The 19,678-nt window shown below is 35.4% G+C and overlaps 2 protein-coding genes across 4 annotated transcripts in view; one reads left to right on the top strand and one right to left on the bottom strand.

Annotated features, from left to right (window-relative positions):
* Positions 1-127: 127 nt before the first annotated feature.
* LOC128027716 (leucine-rich repeat neuronal protein 4-like) lies at positions 128-3,982 on the bottom strand. The gene is made up of 2 exons (XM_052615538.1): positions 3,561-3,982; positions 128-1,895 (listed from the first exon to the last, which is right to left on the bottom strand). Exon 2 carries the CDS (start codon positions 1,886-1,888, stop codon positions 1,157-1,159), a length of 732 nt encoding a protein of 243 aa, XP_052471498.1. The 5' UTR covers positions 1,889-1,895; positions 3,561-3,982; the 3' UTR covers positions 128-1,156.
* Positions 3,983-9,177: 5,195 nt separating this feature from the next.
* The window catches only part of LOC128027714 (monocarboxylate transporter 8), a 42,256-nt gene continuing 31,755 nt past the window's right edge, over positions 9,178-19,678 (top strand). For 2 of the 3 annotated variants that reach the window (XM_052615537.1, XM_052615536.1), the window contains exon 1: positions 9,198-10,655. In XM_052615537.1, the coding sequence (XP_052471497.1) occupies positions 10,265-10,655 (391 nt within the window). In that variant the 5' untranslated portion in view covers positions 9,198-10,264. Of the gene's footprint in view, positions 10,656-19,678 lie in introns of all 3 variants that reach the window. The other variant, XM_052615535.1, reaches the window with a different exon arrangement.

Raw genomic sequence — 19,678 nt, 5'->3', positions numbered from 1 at the left:
TACTCATATCATTGGGTGGCATACGTAACAACCACACTGCAAGAGCAACCACTTCTTCAATCTGGGTAACAGTCAGTTTTACAAACAAGCATGCATTCATGCATAAATGTATAAAAAATAAACTCAGTCAAGTAAATGCATCTTTATTGTTAAGACATTATCAATCATTTTTAAAATAATAGTTACACATACTCTAAGTAGCTGTACAACAGACACCTCGTAAAACCCTGTCTAGCTTAATGAAGCTCCAGGCTTCCTAGAGCCGTTAGTAGTGCTAAAGTCAGCATAAAATTACCAAAAACACATGCTGCTTTAATAATTTAATGTGCAAATAATTAAATGAACCACAGGAATGATTTTGTCCATCAGGGACTGATGAGATGAGAGATTTGCAGATGCAAATATTATTTTTGTTGGACTAATTTGCACTAATTAATCGTTCACATTAAGAGCACTAATATGAATTATGGAAGTAAACAAATCTGATTCCATGCTGACTTTAAACATTCAAACCACTCACAATCTCATGATAAAAATCATTCAGAACCAAACACAGCAGTTTAGTAGTGAACCTAAAACAGAGGGCATTATTTTCAGTCAGGTGCACAATAACACTATATACACTGCACGCAGGTCAAAAGTTTGGAATAATTTAGATTTTCTATTCTATATATATATATATATATATATATATATATATATATATATATATATATATATATATATATATATATATATGAAATCTAATGTATCATGGTTTCCACATAAATATGAAGCAGCACAACTGGTTTCAACATTGATGATAATCAGAAATGTTTCTTGAGCAGCAAATCAGCATATTATAATGATTTCTGAAGAATCATGTGACACTGGAGACTGAAGTAATGATGCTGAAAATGTGGCTTTACATCAAAGGAATAAATGACATTTTACAATATATTTAAATAGAAAATTATTTAAAATTGTAATATTTTTTTTAAATATTTTTTTTTGCTGCATTTTAGATCAAACAAATGCAGCCTTGGTGAGCAGAAGATATTTTTTTTCCAAAACATAAAAAAATCTGTATTATTTCAGTCTTTTGACCAATAGCGCACTTGTTCAAAACTCAGTCTCTTTGCAGCTTGTTTCATTCTTCATGCATTTGTTTTTACCATCAAAGCGGTCCATCATTGGTGTATGAAGGATTTCCAAGGCCCTCGGCGTCTCCCATCCTGCCTTTTCGACACGTCCTTCGTCTCCACAGTATAACGACGAGCGCTGAAAGCAGCAGCAGGAAGCCGACGCTCCCTGCGATGATCCCTGCGCTCAGAGCCACCTGGTCAGGTTGCGGTGGCTCATACCGTGCACACGACGTCTCGCTGAGTCCCACTGCATTCCCAGCCGCCACACACACCGTCTCCCCGACTTTCAGCCCGGGTACGGCACCATTTCTTAAATATTCACCAAAAACCAGCTGCTTGTTTGCATCTTTCAGTGTGACTTCATAATAGGTGACGGTGGAGCGAGGAGCACACCAATGCACAAACACTTCGCCGGATCCGTCCAGCTTCACCTCCTGGAGCTTAGGAGCCTCGGGTCTCTTCTCCGGCCCCGTCAACCCAGGACAGAGGCAGCCAATCTGGGCTGAAACCTTTTCACAAGGGGTGAGCTGGACTGCACAGGGGTCGTAATCACAAGGTCGACGGATCACACGAGAGGTCGTGACCCCTGGCGACTGGGGCGACAGCGTCGTCTTTGAACTTTCTTCATCATAGTCATCCTCGACTTCGATAATGCGAACACGTGTGAGAGGAGGCTGATGCAGTGACGGACTGACAGATGTGGTGTAGACGGACTCCATCACACAGAGGAGGAGGAAAAACATGACGGGTGACACCAGCAACATCTTGAGCCTGAAACAAACAAAGTTACAGGTAAAGTTCATTTTAGCAGATCCACTCATTCATGACAAAATTAAACAAGACATAAGAACTAAATATAAAAACTGACCCTGTCAAGTGCCTAATACAAGCTCCTTCTCTTTTGAATGACTCATTGTATGTTATTGCAATAAAAAAAAAAAAAAAAAAAAAAATATATATATATATATATATATATATATATATATATATATATATATATATATATATATATATATGTATGTATTTTCAGCTCCCTAACAAATGTCATATTCTTCTTTTTTTTTACAATAGAATATTAAATTGAACTTGAATAAAGTGTATTTTTCTTGATTTTCCTAAACACAATTTTTTTTTCTTGTTTTAAACATAAAAAGAGAACTAATCTCATTATCATTATACATTATTATTTTATTATTTTAAGTTTATGTTTTTAATTTTTTTTAAGAAATACACAAAAATACAGAAATAAAATGTTATTTTATCAGTGGTATTTTATTTTCATCAAGATATTATTACAGTTTTTTAACACATTTTATTTTATCTTAGTTAAAGCTTCAGTAATTTATTGTTTTTCTCCCCCATTTTTTATTAGTTTTATTAGTAATATGTCTATTGGGTATTCATTAATTTTAAATATGTGTATATATGTATATATATGTATATATATATATGTTATAGATATTTTTTTATAGATATTTTAGTCAACCAAGTGAAAGCACATGAAAAATTAGAAATGTTTATTTGGCAAGTAACTGAAATAATAATAATAATTTTTAGTTAACCATAACAACCCTGTGAGGAACATAATTTCATGTTCACCTTAAACTGTTTCTCTTTGTGCATGAACAAACAAACAGCCTGAATGTTCCTTCTGGAGAGAATGAAAGACAAACATGAGGATGTATTTTTACCGTGGGACACACACTGGGCTCTGCTCACACACATCGCAGTGGAATGAACTTGAACAGTTACTGTGGGAACCTGACTAAGCCATAAAGGGAATGAGAAGTACTCGGTCCCGACTGATGCCAGCTTGCTGAAAATTCACATCGAATAATGATACTCTACATACTTGGATAAGCAACAAAAAAAAAGTTACTGGTGATATTAAGTGATAAGACTACCAATTTTTACCAGGTGTGACAAAATAGGTGAAATACACCCACAGACTGATGCTGAAGAAGAGACCCAGACCATGTGTGTGAGCCAGGACTGAGACATTGACTCTTTTGACTTAGCAACAGCATAACAACACGCTAAAAACAGCCCTAACATATTAACAACGGCCTGACAATCACCCAGTTATGCAATGTGCAAAACCAATGAATCTAGATATTGTTACAGTTTTTGCCAGGGTTATTATAGCTAAAACCATTACAAATAAATTGATACTTGCAATAAATAAATAAAAATAAAAAATATATTAAAAATATTTAAATATAAATAATGTAAATTGAATTGAATTTGCAATATTTACTTTATTTCATCTACATTTTTCATATATTTATTTAGAATCATAAATTATTCAGAGATTTATTAAAGTTTTACAGTAGTTTTTGGGAGGTTCCCATCATTTAATAACACATTATTAGTCCACTATTACAGTTACCTGTAGCCTCAGCCTCGGTAAAACTGTAGTAAAACTGATCAGCATACCTGTTTGAAAGCAGTCTGAATGGTTTCTGCTCAAGTCTTGAATGAGATCTTCTCTCCAGCAGGCTTCTGGTTTATTTCCTCTCAGTCTAATGCATTCTTCACTGTCGCCTTCCCTTTTTTCTTGCCACTGAAGTCCCTCCCTCTGTACACCCCCTCACCCGTCTGCCGGCCTCCCAACCTTCTGTTTCACTCTTTTTGGCTTGCAACATCTCCGTCTTGCTGCATTGATTTTCACTCCAGGATTCCCCCCACGTCTCTCTTTCAGCTCCTTTCAAGTTTGTTTGTGAGTCCCGGTGAGTTCTGTGCTCTGCATGTTAATCTCAGCAGGAGCACCAGGAGACATGCTGGAACTCATCTGGGTGTCCCGTCCTGTACGTGCACGCATGGCAGGGTTATAGTTGACTAAAACTAAGACAATAATAAAAAAGAAAAACAGCCTGAACTTAAGGGTAAAATAAGAAATAAGATGAAATAAGATGTAGTATATTTAAAAATGTAAAAAAAAATTAAAAACATAATTTTATCTCTGAATTCTTCTAAATTACTAACAGTATCTAAATATCAATGCAGCTATTATTTCAGTACTATTTAGATACCATTACAGTATTTTATTAATATTTGAACATGCTTTTATTTTTATATTTTCAGATTCCATTACAATTTTTGTGTTTTAAAAGTTAATTCTATGACATTTTCACAGTTTTTCTGTGTTCAAATATACAGAATAGAGAATGAGATTTGCAATAGAGGAAAAGATTTTACAGTGAATAATGACTATTTGGTATTCATTTTAATGGACATGGTCATTGTGATCCGTCGTGAAAAGAGCTGCACAAAGATTCAATAATACTCATTTCATGTTTCATGCGGGAAAAATAACATAATATGGGATTGGAAAGACATGAGAGTAAATACTAACTGAAAGAATGTTATTTTTGGGTCGAACTATGCCTTTAAAAATTATCTTTAAAAGCTGCTGTATACAAAGTCTCAGCTCATTAATTGCTTCACTTCACATTCATCTCTTCTATAATTGTCCAGCAGAGCTTGATCCATGACAGAGATAGAGAGAGAGAGAGAGAGAGAGAGAGAGAGAGAGAGAGAGCGATCAAGACAGCTGGTATTCATTTCTACTGACCTCTATTGTTGTGTTTTCCAGAGGAAGAGGAAACCCGTCCTTATATGGTCATGTTGATGGTGAGGGGTTTCATTAACATTTAAGAGCCACAAGACTCGCACACTGTTCGTTCCCTCGGCAAGTATTTTTACTGAGAGCCAAATATATGCACATATACACTCAGATGAACCTCATGACATATGGAAATATTTCAAGTCACATATCAAAGTCATTATATTTGCCTATTGAAGAGCAATTATTGTTTTTCATGCCATTTAAGCATTAAATCCCAAATTGTCCTTATCATAATGGTAAAAAAAAAACGCTCATTCTTATTACTTTAACGTGAAATAAATAATGATATATATATATATATATATATATATATACACACACACACACACACACAGACACATTTGGTAATAATATATATACCATATATAAAATATAAAAATGTATATTTATTTTATTTCAGATAGCAACGATAACATTACGATAACGATAACAAAAGATAGCATTTCTTATATTCTAGTTTAAATGAAGTAATAAAACAACTAAAAGTAAATAATCTAAAACTACTATACATATATTAAAAAAATTCTTATATGGTAAGAAACTACTGTACTGAATGATTGTAATGAACCTAGTATGATATATTATAAAATAAACATATTATTATAAGTTATACTATTTATTTGTTTTATTATTGGTATTATTATTATTGTACATGAATACAAAATTCAAAAGTTAAATATACATACATATAATGTATTGAATGCCGTCATGCTGGACATGAGAATGAGATTGACGGTTCTCCTGACTCACAAACATCTCACAGACAGCGACGTGAGTCATAATATCATGGCTACAAAATCTGTGTCAGGCATGTACGGTCATGTCAGGTGAACACTGTGTGTCTGTGTGCATGATCAGGAAGACGAAACATACATACTCACTGTCTGAACATCGACAATCCTGTTTTTGCTCACTATATAGGGGAGGCTGGGGCTAATTGTCTCTGTTAACACTACGGGTGTTTTTTAAAAAAAAAAGTCAAATTCTGCACAAAGCTTTATTTTCACCATATTGCTCAGGGAAATAAAACCTCATTGAACACACAATGACCTTTTGTAAAATGTCCAGTCCAATGGGAAACACCACTGAACAGCCTTGTATTAAAATATGCAAGCAATAAAATAATCGTAAAGCACAAAACAATTCATGAAACAGCAGAAAATATTTTTTTTTTAAAATTGGAATCAACCAATCAGGTCCAAACAGACTGACTCCTATGGAAAACATTACTGGTTTCTATGATAAAGTTGTAGGAAGGGCCATGAACATGTTCTCAGATGGACAGAAAGATTTTTGATTGCCCTGAATTCACTCGCTTATGTGAGCACTGACAGCCAGACTTGGCTTTGGCAGTGGAGCTAATGTCTCATTCCCCCACCCACTGCTTCCTGAAGACCCCAGGCTTTCAGACTTCCACTCTCTCTCCACTACATACTATTAAAAGAATCTGAATCCATAGGGAATAAGCAGGCCTCCTGACCTCTGCTCCAGTCTCACACTCCATTCAGATTTTCACCATATTGCTCAGGAAAAAAAAAAAGAAGTTGATTCCACTGAGATGCAGACGTCACAGGAAAAGAAAACATGTCTTAAATTTCAGAAAGTAGTCTGAAACCATATTTTATTAATAGTTTCTGTGAGACAGAAGACATAAAACTTAACTTTGCTTTGCAAAACTCACTGGTTGACTGGGAGTTGCTATGAATACTAGATTGTTTCTGGACTGTTTTGGGAGGGTGCTATTTATTACTGGACCAAATCAAAAGATTTCCTACACGTTCCTATAAATACAATACAATTTTTTTAATAACATACAAAATACATACTAATTATTTTTAGCTCTACATATGAAGGTATAAGTGTATACTGTATAAGTGTAGACAGACAGACAAACAGAAAGATAGACAGCTAGACCGTCTCTCCTTAAGTGACAGATCAGGGTTAACAGAAATGAAACCAAAAAAAAAAAATGTGTCATCATTTACTCACACTCATGCATTTCTTTCTTCTGTGAAACACAAAAGAAGATGTGTTGAGATATGATTGGGTGAGCTATAGATCTTTATGTAACGGGAGAGTTTGACAATGATATTGTTCCCCGTAAAGCAATGCTGTTCTCAGAGCTTCCCTCATGAATTACTAACACATCCTCCCACAGCTCTATGAATAAATAATCCAGCACAAGCGCCAACTCATGGCTCTGTGTATCAATAATCCCATGATGATGAGCAGTCACTCATGTCAAATGTTAGATTTGTTTTTTTACATCATCTGGGCTAAAAATCCAATGAATAAGCGCAAATTCTTTTTTGAGAGTTATCATGTAGTTCTATGTTGATTTATGTTGTATTTGGTTTGAAACTCCATGAATATGACTACCTGACCCAGCTAGATTTCTAAAAACTCAGTGTTTTTTTTTTCTTTCTTTTTTTTTCTGTTATCACATATTCTTGGATGACATCCCTCGTTGAAAGTCCTTACAGTGTTTCTGACCTCAGAGCCAGAGATAGTAGATCATTAGCACTCACAGAGAAGACGAGTCAGTTTTCTGTGGAAATTATTAGTCTGGCACTGGTTGCAAATCTTTTGCCTTTTCAATTTTTTTTTTTTTTTTTCAGAAAACGTATGGAAACTTCTGGTACTAAAAACAGAAATAAAAAAGGAAGAATGGAAAAAAATGCAATTCTCTTCCCCGTTCTGAGGTTGTTTTATTTAAAATCCTAACACACTTTTACAAAATTTCAGTCAGGGTGTGATAATGTATAATATACAATATCAATCAAAAGTTTGGGATCAGAACGATTTTGACTGTTTTTATTTTTTGTTTTTTACAGGAGTTTCTTATGCTCACTCAAGGCTCCATTTATTTTATCAATAATACAGGGGAAAAAAGTAATATTGTGAAATATTATTATGATGTAAAATATATTTATATTTTTTATTTTAATATACATTAAATCGAATTTATTCCTGTGATGCAAAGCTGAATTTTCTATATCATTACTTCAGTCTTCAGTGTCACATGATCCTTCAGAATATATATATATGGCAGCACAACTGTTGCCAACATTGATCATTCTAATAATAACTTAGAATGATTTCTTAAGCATCATGTGACACTTTACTGGAGTAATGGCTGATATAAATTCAGCTTTGCATCACAGAAACAAATTATATTTTAAAGGATATTAAAATAGAAACCATTAATTTATATTGTAATACAATTTTGCAAAATGTTTTGATCAAATAAATCCACCCTTGATGAGAATAACAGACTTCTTTAGAAAAACATTACGAATCTTACTAATTAATCCCAAACGTCTGATTGACAATGTGTGTGTGTGTGTGTGTGTATGTATATATATATATATATATATATATATATATATATATATATATATATATATATATATATATATATATATATATATAGATCAGCCTATGACAGAAAAAATTAATTGATATTAAAATAAATTGAATTAACTGCTTTCGTTCCTCAGTTGTAACTCAGTTTTGGATAAAGGTCTGCTGAATGCCTGAATGGAAATGTAAAGTCCTTATATCAAAATCATAATGTTATTATTTATGATAAAGAACATTTATAATATTCAATATCACATTCCTAATGAAAATATTTACCATACACATACATAATAAAGAAAATATATTTATATGTATAACCTTTTAATTTCCAAAATATATTTAAAACGTTTATTTAAAAAATTTTTTACTAGCAGACATATTAAAATAATATCCGCTAATAAAAGAATTACAGTTTGGATTAAACTTAATCGCGGTTTCTTTGCTGATCGCGCCTCCTACGGGTCAAATGATTTAATGACAGCCATGATGTTATCTTGCAAGTCAGGAAAAGAGCTATCAAATCATCTCTTCCGCCAGCATTATTCATTCAGACGATATTTTGAAGGGTCGGGGCCCTTTCACGCGTCCCACCAGGGCTCACACCCTGATCTGTGCTGCACTCTAGTGGTCACTGCGAGCAGAACTGACACATACACCTGTGATTTCAACAAATCCTTCAAGCATAATTCATGTAAAACAGCTGGATGGAGCGTCAGTATGTAAACAAACAAGCTTAGTAATTGCGCGAAGTGCACTTCTACAGCTTTAGTGTTGCATTTAAACACGTTTTATATAGTGCAATCGAAATATATTTGCACTTGCAATGCAAAACTAGTGAACTATGAAAAAGCAGTTTTATATAAATATAGTTCAAACACATTTCGAAGTTGTTTTGGGTAAAAAAAAATAAAAAATAAAATAAAAAAGAATCTACCTAAAAGCGTGACACTGTCCTGCAAAAGGGCAGCACACATGAGGCCTATGTATTGAAGTATGTGTGGATGTGTCCAGGTCACATTAGAAGCATTACTGTACAGTACAGGGAAGCGCGTCACGGATCCTCCCCCTCCATACCATAATAACCCGTCATGGCTTCCCAAACACGCTTCTATATGCACCGCTTCCACACCCGCCGTCTACACCTGGCCAGCTCTCATCCGCGGTCCGAAGCCTTCAAAACGATGCCCTTGACCCATTTCCAATCTGGAACTGTCTGATTTATGACGGACTGTGCACTCGGTCGGGTCGGGAAATCAAATGCATTGCTCACCGGATGCTCTCGGGTTTCATCTCTTCCACTGGTTGTAAATGTGTCAGGACTCGGCACCTAGAACACTGTAAAGCTGCTCTCCTCGCGTCATCCATACAGCTCGTCGCGCGCTTCCTTGTTTCGGGCCAATTGCGGGACGGGCTGAAGCCACAGAGGAGGGGGTGGTCTCCGGACGCTATCCGGTTCTTTCCGTAATCCTGCGCCGGTGGAATTTTAAATCCGTTCCTCCAGCGGGATCTGCTCGGTGGAGACCGTTTACGGGGACTGCTGCATTGCATTCATATTTAGAACGCTTAAATGTTGCTTCGTTACGTTAATAGAATGCTTGTTGTTGTTTTTAGAACGTTTAATTGACACATTGTCACGCTCGCGTTGTTTAGAACGTTGTTATTTCATATTTGCGGAATGACGATATTGTTTAAAAGGTGAAATGGTTACATTCTAGCTCTCGCAGAATGAGCGTCTCGGGACGTTTATAACTTTTCTCTGGTACACATTGCAAAAGTGAGCAGAGCAGCCCAGCAGGATCCGGTGTAAATATTCAACAAATGATAGAGGAGGAGTCGGTGCACGATAAAAGGGATGTGAACCGAGACCCCGAGAGCAAAGAGCTTCGGACTCGGTTTAAAGCGCGCGTTCACGGTGTCCTCTTCAGTTTGCGTGAACTCCTGCTGCTTTATTATGACGAGTGATCTCTCATAACAGGATTTGGGCATTATCGATCGGATTATGAGTGATGATCCATGCGAAGTGACACGAGATTGACTTCGTTTCAGATCGCGAGGGGATTTTCTCCCCCCTGCTCTTCTTTTCCACCCGTTCGGAAGCATATGATAAAAGAGTTATTCTGGAAACGTATTTGCATCCGTTCTTTAAAGGATGCACACAGAAAGCAATGAAAACGCTGCAGGAGCAGCCAGTTTGGAGGAATCGACCACTGAACCGCAGGCTGGACACACTGAACACCCTGCAATGGAGCACAGAGACCCGCAGGAGTACGAGGAACCGGGGTGTAAACTGGCCCCGGAGGACAGCACGGTGCAGCTGATACAAACCGGCTGCTCCGACAAGCGTCCGGGGACGCCGCCCGGCGCACACCCGGGACCGGGCTTCGTTCCCCCAGAGGGAGGTTTCGGCTGGGTCGTGGTGTTCGCTGCAACGTGGTGCAACGGCTCGATTTTCGGCATCCAGAACTCATTCGGGATTCTGCACATGATGCTTGTGAAAGACCATCAGGAACTGACGGACCAGGCGTCTCAGTTTAAAGTGGGTGAGTGGGTTTCAGTGTTTCACTGAGTGTTGTAAGTTTGAGCTGAAAGGAGTGTCCAGACACACTTGATCCTGAGAGGCTTAAGGGATCATACCTGATCTTCTTTAGAGTCTGGTGGCCCCAGGCTCCTCTCTGGACCCTCCACAGACAGAGGGAGAGAGACGCCCTCTCACATCACACACTGACACCTGCTTCCATAGCAGAAGCATTTTATTTAGTTAGTTATTTATTTATTAGATTTTGTTTTTAAGGCAAATTGCGTTATTTATTTACTTATTTCATCAAAAAACTGTATTAATATTTTTTTTTTTTATTGGAACAAAAGAGTAGTTCTGAAGACAAGGACAGTTTATAATGAGTGACAGTCTACTGTCATAGCTGTCAAGACCTTAAGAAGTGAGATTATTACAAACAGTAACATTTAGAAATATTATTACAATTTGAAAGAACTGTTTTATGTGTGAATATATTTAAAAATGTAATTTATTACTGTAATGGAAAGCTTAATTTTCTGCATCATTACTTCATCAGAAATTGTTCTAATATACTGGTTTTACAGCTCAAGAAACATTATATTATTATCAATTTCTTATTATATATCATTTCCAAACTTATGACCACAAGTGTATATACTGATTTCATTGTTATATAATGATTTGGTGCACAGTTATTTTGAATTATTATTGATGCTAAATTTTTAATGGTTCTTATTATTATCAATGTTAAAAACAATTTCTGTTGTTTAATATTTTTTTTGGAATCCATGATAGATTAGTTTTTTATGATTCTTTGATGAATAGAAAGTTCAAAAGAACAGCATTTTATAATATTATAAATGTCTTTACTGTCACTTTTTATTGCATACTTGCTGCATACTTGCTGAATTTTATTTATTCCTTAAAAAAAGAAATATATATTGTTAATTACATTTTAAATTATATTGTAATTTAAAAAAGTTATTTTAAATTGTAATAATATTTTAGTTTAACTGTTTCAACTGTATTTTTATCAAATAAATGCAGCCTTGGTGAGCATAAAAATGTCTTCCAAAAACATAAGTCAACAAATTATTTGAAACTTTTGACCTGTAGTGTATATATCAAATATATTAAACCAGAATATTACAGATTATATCTGATACCATCACTTCACCATGTTACATCCAAAATACTATAAATATAAGTCATGGGACAGCTGTTTCTTAAAGGAGTTTCTAAAAACAAAATGTCATGCATTTTTGAACAGAAAGTCCAACTTATTGATTCACCTGGAAATAACTGTTGTTGTTCATTTGATTAAAAACATTAACAATTTCAGAGAAATCATCAGTGTAGCTGCATGTTTCTCACAGACCAGTGAGTGAAGTGAAGCAAACAGTGAAAAGTCCTAGTGCTGAATCTGCTGATGTTTAATAATTTACATTTTCCCAGTTATTTATAATATATTGTCTTTATGCTGTGGATCAGTATGATGAAACAGCATGTTAGCAGCCTTCACACTGTGCAAATCAGATCAAGAGATCAATTTAATTCTCAATGAAGTTGAAAGCAGTATCTGTCACGAACCCTCCTGAACCTGTGAATGTACCCAGCAACCCCTGAGCTCACTTCTGATCCCCTGGCCAAGCCGACGTGAGAGAAAACAAGACAGAGTCCATATGCTAATAATCTTGTAAATGTCTTGCAGGCCTCTGGCTGTTGTTCAGGAAATCGCCTTCTGTCTTCCATGCTGAGCTCGATTTTTACAGCCAAAGTGCAGTAAAATCTCAGTTTGTTTTAATGTTCAGACTCCCATTTTGCTGTACAACATCACTATTTGAAAAGAAAAATGCTAAAAAAATGTGAATATTCCATTTTGAGCTTGATTAGTTTGATTAATTTTGAGTATAAATATAGGTACCTCTTGGGGTAGTTTAGAACATGCAACCACAATTACTGGAAAGACTACTGACTTGACAGTTTTCCACAAGACGATCATCAACACCCTCCACAAGGAGGGTAAGCCACAGAAGGTCCTTGCTGAAAGGGCTGGCTGTTCACAGAGTGCTGTATCAAAATATATTCATAGAAAGTTGACTGGAAGGCAAAAGTGTAGTAGGAAAAGGTGCACAAGCAATAGGGATGACAAGAGCCTTGGGAAGATTGTCAGGGAAGGCGATTCAAGAACTTGGGAGAGCTTCACAAGGAGTGGACTGAAGCCGGAGTCAGCGCATCAAAAGTCACCACTCTCAAATGTCTTCGGGAAAGGGCTACAGATGTCACATTCCTATAACCAAGCCACTCCTGAATAATAATTAAAAAAAAAACATCAGAAGCATTTCACCTGGGGTAAGGAGAAAAATAACTGGACTGTTGCTCAGTGGTCCAAAGTCCTCTTTTCAGATGAAAGTAAATGTAGCATTACATTTGGAAATCAATGTCTGGAGTCTGGAGGAAGACTGTAGAGGCACAGAATCCAAGCTGTCTGAAGTCCAGTGTGAAGTTTCTGAAGTCAGAGATGATTTGGGTGCTATGTTGTCTGCTGGTGTTGCTCCATTGTGTTTTATCAAGTCCAAAGTAAATGCAGCTATCTACCAGGAGATTTTGGAGCACTTTATGCTTCCATCTTCTGACAATCTATGAAGATGCTGATTTCCTTTTCCAGCAGGACTTTAGCACCTGCCCACAGTGACAAAACCACTTCCAAGTGGTTTGATGACCATGATATTACTGTGCTTGATTGGCCAGCCAACTCACCTGACCTGAACCTCACAGAGAATCTATGGGCTATTGTGAAGAGGAAGACAAACATCTGACAAACAATACAGAGGAGCTGAAGGTCGTTATCAAAGCAACCTGGACTTCAACAACGCCTCAGCAGTGCCACAGGCTGATCTCCTCCATGTCACGCTGCATTGAAGCATTAATTCATGCAAAAGAAGCCCCAGCCAAGTATTGAGTGCATTATTAAACCTACTTTGGAGATCTTGAACATTTCCATTTTGCAAATCTTTTTTGGATTGATCTTTGAGAAAATATTCTATTTTCTTGAGATACTGAACTTTTAATTTTCCTAAGCTGTAAACATAACCATCAGGAAAAAAAAAAAAAAAAACTTAGTAATAAAAATTATTGAAATATTTCAGTTTGTGGGCAATGAATCTAGAATATAAGAAAGTTTGCTTTAGTTTGATTTTGAATTTGAATTAAATAACAAAAAATAAGTATAAAAAATGTATAATTTCCATGATATTCAATTTTTTTTGCCACACACACACACACACACATAAATATAAATAAACATATATATATATATATATATATATATATATATATATATATATATATATATATATATATATATATAATTATTATTTAATAATGTACTGCAGTATATGCTTATGCTAATAAATCATCTTTAGTTTACTATACAAAGTCACGATATGTATATTTTCAAAGATACAAGCCAAATAAGCACACTCATGGTTAGATAATTATAAAAAAATTCTGGATTCTGGATGTATTTAGAAAAACTGGTTTCAGATATCTATTTTTTTTATTAAGTTTTTACACCTATGAATTTCATAGATGGCACTTGTTTTCTAAAATGATCTTTCTGATTATAACTGAAAATCTTTGTTTTCCCTTTATATCAGAGCAAATGTTAAAATCATTCGTTCATCAACAAGACTAGCACGTAACGTTCTGCCCTTGCTTCACAACACTGAGGATTTCTAATAAAATTCTCCTACTCTGTTGCTCTCATTCTGTCTCTCTGCGTGATGGCCCTTTGTTTAATCTGCTGCGATGGCTGTGATGTGGGTGTGTAATAGGGATTTGATTGGTCCGTGAGGGGCTCAGGGGAAGTGTGGGAACACACAGAGCTGAAGGATGGGCGTGTTCTGCGTCCCCCTGCCTCACTCACATGGTTTGGCCTGTCCCAACACACACAACACTACAGTAATGTTTAATCGCAATAGGGGATTACAACAGACACTCCCACACAACTTTACATGCAGGTTGACACAAAAAGCAGCTCTGTTTCAACATGGAACAAAATACACTTTGAAACAATTCAGGTCATTTTCCCATTGATTGCTTGATTTTTGTATTCTTTTTAAAGTTAATGAATACAATCTATGTATGGCATTATTTTTAACAGCATCCTCACTTTTCAGCATTTTTACACAAGTGCCTAAAACTTTGCACTAGTGCCTAATTTATACAAGTGCCTAAAACTTTGCAACATGACTAATACTGTAGCTTTACAGGTTTCTTAAAGTGTCTTGGAGAAATCGCCACAGTTCTTCTGAATTGATTCTGTCTCAGTTTGTTCTGTTTCTTCATGTTATTCCAGACAGACTGATAATCAGATCTCTGTGTGGAGCACTGGCTGTTGTCGGACTCTTTGTGCAAACAAAAGTTACATTTAATGGCAAACATAATGTTTGGAAATGTAAACTGATGTTTAGTACTGACATACATTAAAAGTTAGAAATAACTGACTTAAGACCATTTTTTGTTGGTGAAAATACGAGTGGCCTAAGACTTTTGCACAGTACTGTGTGTGTATGTGTGTATATATATATATATATATAAAACAAAACAAAGCAAAGCAAACAGTTCTCATAATCTCAACACTCTCATAATACAAACTTTAACACTCAACTCTGCAGTAGACATACAAACTGCTCAGATCACAAAGTGGCAAAGACTGGAACTGAGGAACTGATGTTGTGAGTTTTAAAGCACTGTAGACCAATCAGGAGACAGCAACAATCAGCCTGCAAGAGCCAATCAGATTACTTTTCTGAGGCAGATCAGAGACACAGAAAGCCCCAACACAACTGAGAAAGCACAACATCCATAGGGTTGTAACAATATTTTATTTATATTAATAATTATGTTGGTATGTGTTTTAAATTAATACAGTAGATCAAATTTAAACCAACAATTATGATCTATTATTTATCGTTATACACACCTGCAGTTTCCCAAACGTCACTCTTTTACATTTTCCCTTTCTTTCTTTTTGTTTCCCTGGCTATCTCTCCCTATGAGTCCACACACACACACACACACACACACACACAGAAGGACTGCTGGTAATGCATAGACACAGTTCATATTACCTACAGTAGATGTATGCTCTCAGCTCTGTTTCCGCTTTTTTTGCTTTGCTTTTTTTCTGAACACTGGTTTCTTTACACAGCTTAGGTCTTGTTAAAGTAAAACGTGAGTCTCAAAAGCATGGTTTAAAGTACAGCGTTAAATACTTTTCTGCTATCCCAATTTGTTTTATAGAGTCAAGAATTACACCTTGTGTTAGTCTGAGAATCTTTTGGTGTGGAAAATGGCAGGTATTTGAAGGTTTTGAGCAGCGTTGGGGAAAGAAACTGTAAAGTAATGCATTACAATATTGCGTTATTCCCTAAAAAAGTAACTAATTCCGTTACTCAGTTACTTTTTATGGAAAATAATGCGTTAAGTTACTGTTGCATTGCTTTTTCAATCTGGCAGGGCTTGCTTGTTTGTTTTTAATATAAAAAGTTATATTTTTTGGTAAATGTAAAAGCCCTTTAACATGTGATGGAATGTTTTTGAACACTCAAACTCAGTAAAAACTCGCAGCACAGGTGAAATGAGTTGAAGGACAGAGAACAGTAGACAAGTGTTGGTGAAAGGTGAAAGCGTTCGTTGGCCGTCTGGCATGAAACTGATAGTTTTCAAGCGCTGGCCAACACTAGTGTATCCAGGACACACTCAGAGACAGAAAGTCTGTAAATATGTTTGACTGGTCAATCAAAAGTAGAGCATACTCACCTGTTGTTTCTGTTCATTTGCTTATTTGTTAAGCAGTTTGAAGCATGTTGTGGGCTGACTCTTTCAAACTGCACTGGTTTAGGTTCAGAACATTTCAGTTTTATAACTTACTGTATAAACCAAATATGACCCTTCTCTGATTAATACTGTTTCTTTTAACCCTATTTGATTTTCCACCATTTTAAATGAGTGTCAGATCGTATTCAGATAATGCTGGTCAGAAGTTATTCAAATCTTTTTGATACATCAAACCATTTGTAATACAACAGCAATACATTTTAAAGCAAGGATGCAGCGTTTTGACACATTGACATAAAGCTTGAGTCATTGCCACAGGTTTGTTTTAATGCGTAATTATAGCTGTATATTTCATTACTTTTGTACATTGAGTGATATGCAAATCAAAACACACAGGCAAATATTTTAAATGAAAATATGTCTGAAGAATTTTTATTATACTATCTTATAAAAATCAGCTTTTATTTTTTAATTTTCTGTTTTAATTTACATTTTAGTTAACATTATAGTAATTTTTTTTTTTTGTATGTCTGTATAGTTTTTATAATTTTCTTTATCACAGTTTTAGATATTTTAGCACACCAGGTTTAAACTAAATTACAAGAAATGTTACCTTGGCAACCTTAAAATGGTTTAAGTGTTTTTATGTTTCATTCATATAATTTAATGTAATGATTTTTTTTTTAAATCAGTCGTTTTTACTTTTTTACAATGTCAAGTTAAACTAAATTATAATTAGAAATGTCACCTTTTTTCCATTTCCATTTCCATTTAGTGATTTTAGAAGACTCTTTTACGCAAAAGACTTAAAAACAATTAATATTTTATTTCAAGTAATGAATATATTTTTCATTTTAGTGTTATTTAGCTATAATAACCCTGGTCTGATGAAATATTTGTGTGTAAATAACATATATATATATATATATATATATATATATATATATATATATATATATATATATATATATATATATATATATTTTTTTATTATTATTATTATTATTATTTACATTTATATTTTTAAATAATTTTTAAACATTAAATTATTATTTTTTTTTTGCTAGAAAATCCCTATATAGAATACATCAAATGTGAAATATTTCCCCGTGAGAACCTTTATTAATATGAAACAGAATAAGCAAATAAAACTAGATTAGCAATCTGACCCTTTTTAGAAATGGTCACGGTGCAGATGAACTCAATACAGCAGTGTGACCGTGCACATGAAGAGTGCCAGCGTTACAGATTTGTAATGCTGCCAAATGAGTTTGTCTGAATCGGTCATTTGATGATTAAAGTATCTTACCCTCAATATGTGCAGCTGGAGAGTGTGTGTGCGAGCTGAATGAGCTGAAGGCACAAAATCATTTTTTTTTTTTTGGTGCTGGATTTAAGGAACGCTCTGTTTCAGCTGCTGATATTAGCTTTGCTGTTGAATAGAAAACCCGTAGGCAAAAGATGAGAAATGTTTCCCTTCCTGCTTTTGCTCATTTAACATGATTATCAATGTCATACTGTATTCAGACATAGATGTTTAAGTCAATCTTTTCACTGTGCAGGATAGAAGTGATGGATCAGAGCCTGATTTCTCAGTTGCTATCATGTTCTTGACAGGTTTCCTGAGATTCGCTCTGACAGATGAGACATGAGGGGTCTTGTAAGGACAGACAGATATGAAGAGAGAGAGAAAATCAAGGGAAAAACACATGTAGGAGCAAGAGAGGGACATAAAGAGAGCGTGATCCGTGCTTCCCTGCGGCTGAGTGTCTTTATCCACAATCTGTCAAAGAGCATCTGTCAGTGTTAGTGGGTCACTCGGTTCCTTGTTTTCCCTCTTCTCTTCCCTCTCTTATTTCTGTTCTAGATGGAAACCACTTTCGTGCTGTCCTTTGTGTCTTTCTCTACCTCATTGAACAAAGGATCCAATAATAAAGCATGTGGAGCAAACTCATTAGTGAGAATCAGGACTAGGTGATGTGGAGAGAGAGAGAGAGAGAGAGAGAGAGAGAGAGAGAGAGAGAGATAATAAAAAGCAGAGGAGAGTGCTATAAATGAAATAGAGTAACAGAGAGGCGTGAGTGAAAAGAGGAGGAATAGTGGGCAAGAGTTGGCTTCCTGAAGTCAAAACTTTTACAGTGAACATAGGATCTCATAATTTTATTCAAAAACTTCAATAAAATTGTCTTTTCAACCACAGTGCAACTGAATGGTGATTCTAGGCAGTGGGAGTGACAGGGGAAGTTTTGACCTTTGACATTTGAAAAATTATGTTTTTTTTATTGCATATTTATCCACTGTTAGACATCGTCAGCAGGCAAATGCTGATATGTGCTTTTTGCAAAAGACAAATCAGTGCGATTTCATCATTTTAATGGAGAATTTAACGAGGAGGTGAAAGGATGTTGAAAGAAAGGCTGAAAAGTTCATGGACCGCAGCTGTGGACTCAAAATGTTTCTCGTTCATTTCTTTTTGGCCGATTTTGGGTTCCTGTGTTTGTTTTTTCAAGAATTTCTCATCCCGAAAGATGTAAACAAACAGAACTCTTTGCTTACAAAAGCCGTCAGAGGGTGACAGCAGAGAACCATTTGTCTGTTCTTGTTTTCCAGTACTCTGTTTCAGCTGTCAGCCGTATGTGGCTCAGATGGTAGAACATCGCTCAGAACATACTCTACTTTTGATAAAATCACTCTTTAGCATCCGCGTAGCAATGCTCGTCTGCATCTTACAGTAATATCATGGTGATGTGTTTTGCACTAGGAAGCACTTTTTTCACAAAAAGTAAAACATCTACTCTGGCGACAAAGAAGTGTTCTTTACTGTATTGAATGTGCACTTGTACTGTACTACAAATCATCAGCTGTGCTTACTGATAATGTAATATTAATGAAATAAAAGTGGGTTAAAACTAAAAACCTCTGACATTTTCTTTTTTCTGTGTGTGTTTTTTTCTTCTTCTTCTTGGAGAAGTAAGGTAATCCATTCCTAATAGTCCCTGGAATGTTTAATCCTTCCAACATGGCCTCAGACTCACACACACACACACACACACACACACACAGACTTTATCCACCTCATGTTGTCTGCATGATCTTTTATCCGAGCTGTTAGAACCTGGGCTTCCAGAACACTCTATTCCTAAACAGAGACTCTCTGCATTGTTCTAATGTTCCCAAACTCGTAGTTCCAACTGAGCATCACAG

This window comes from Carassius gibelio, chromosome A14 (assembly GCF_023724105.1).
Source record: "Carassius gibelio isolate Cgi1373 ecotype wild population from Czech Republic chromosome A14, carGib1.2-hapl.c, whole genome shotgun sequence".
Lineage (NCBI taxonomy): Eukaryota > Metazoa > Chordata > Actinopteri > Cypriniformes > Cyprinidae > Carassius > Carassius gibelio.
The sequence above is the reverse complement of the archived record's forward strand: the minus strand, read 5'-3'. Positions and strand labels throughout refer to the sequence as shown.

Excerpts from the sequence above, each read along its gene's own strand:
- LOC128027716 (XM_052615538.1), bottom strand. The coding sequence starts at position 1,888 with ATGTTGCTGGTGTCACCCGTCATGTTTTTCCTCCTCCTCTGTGTGATG.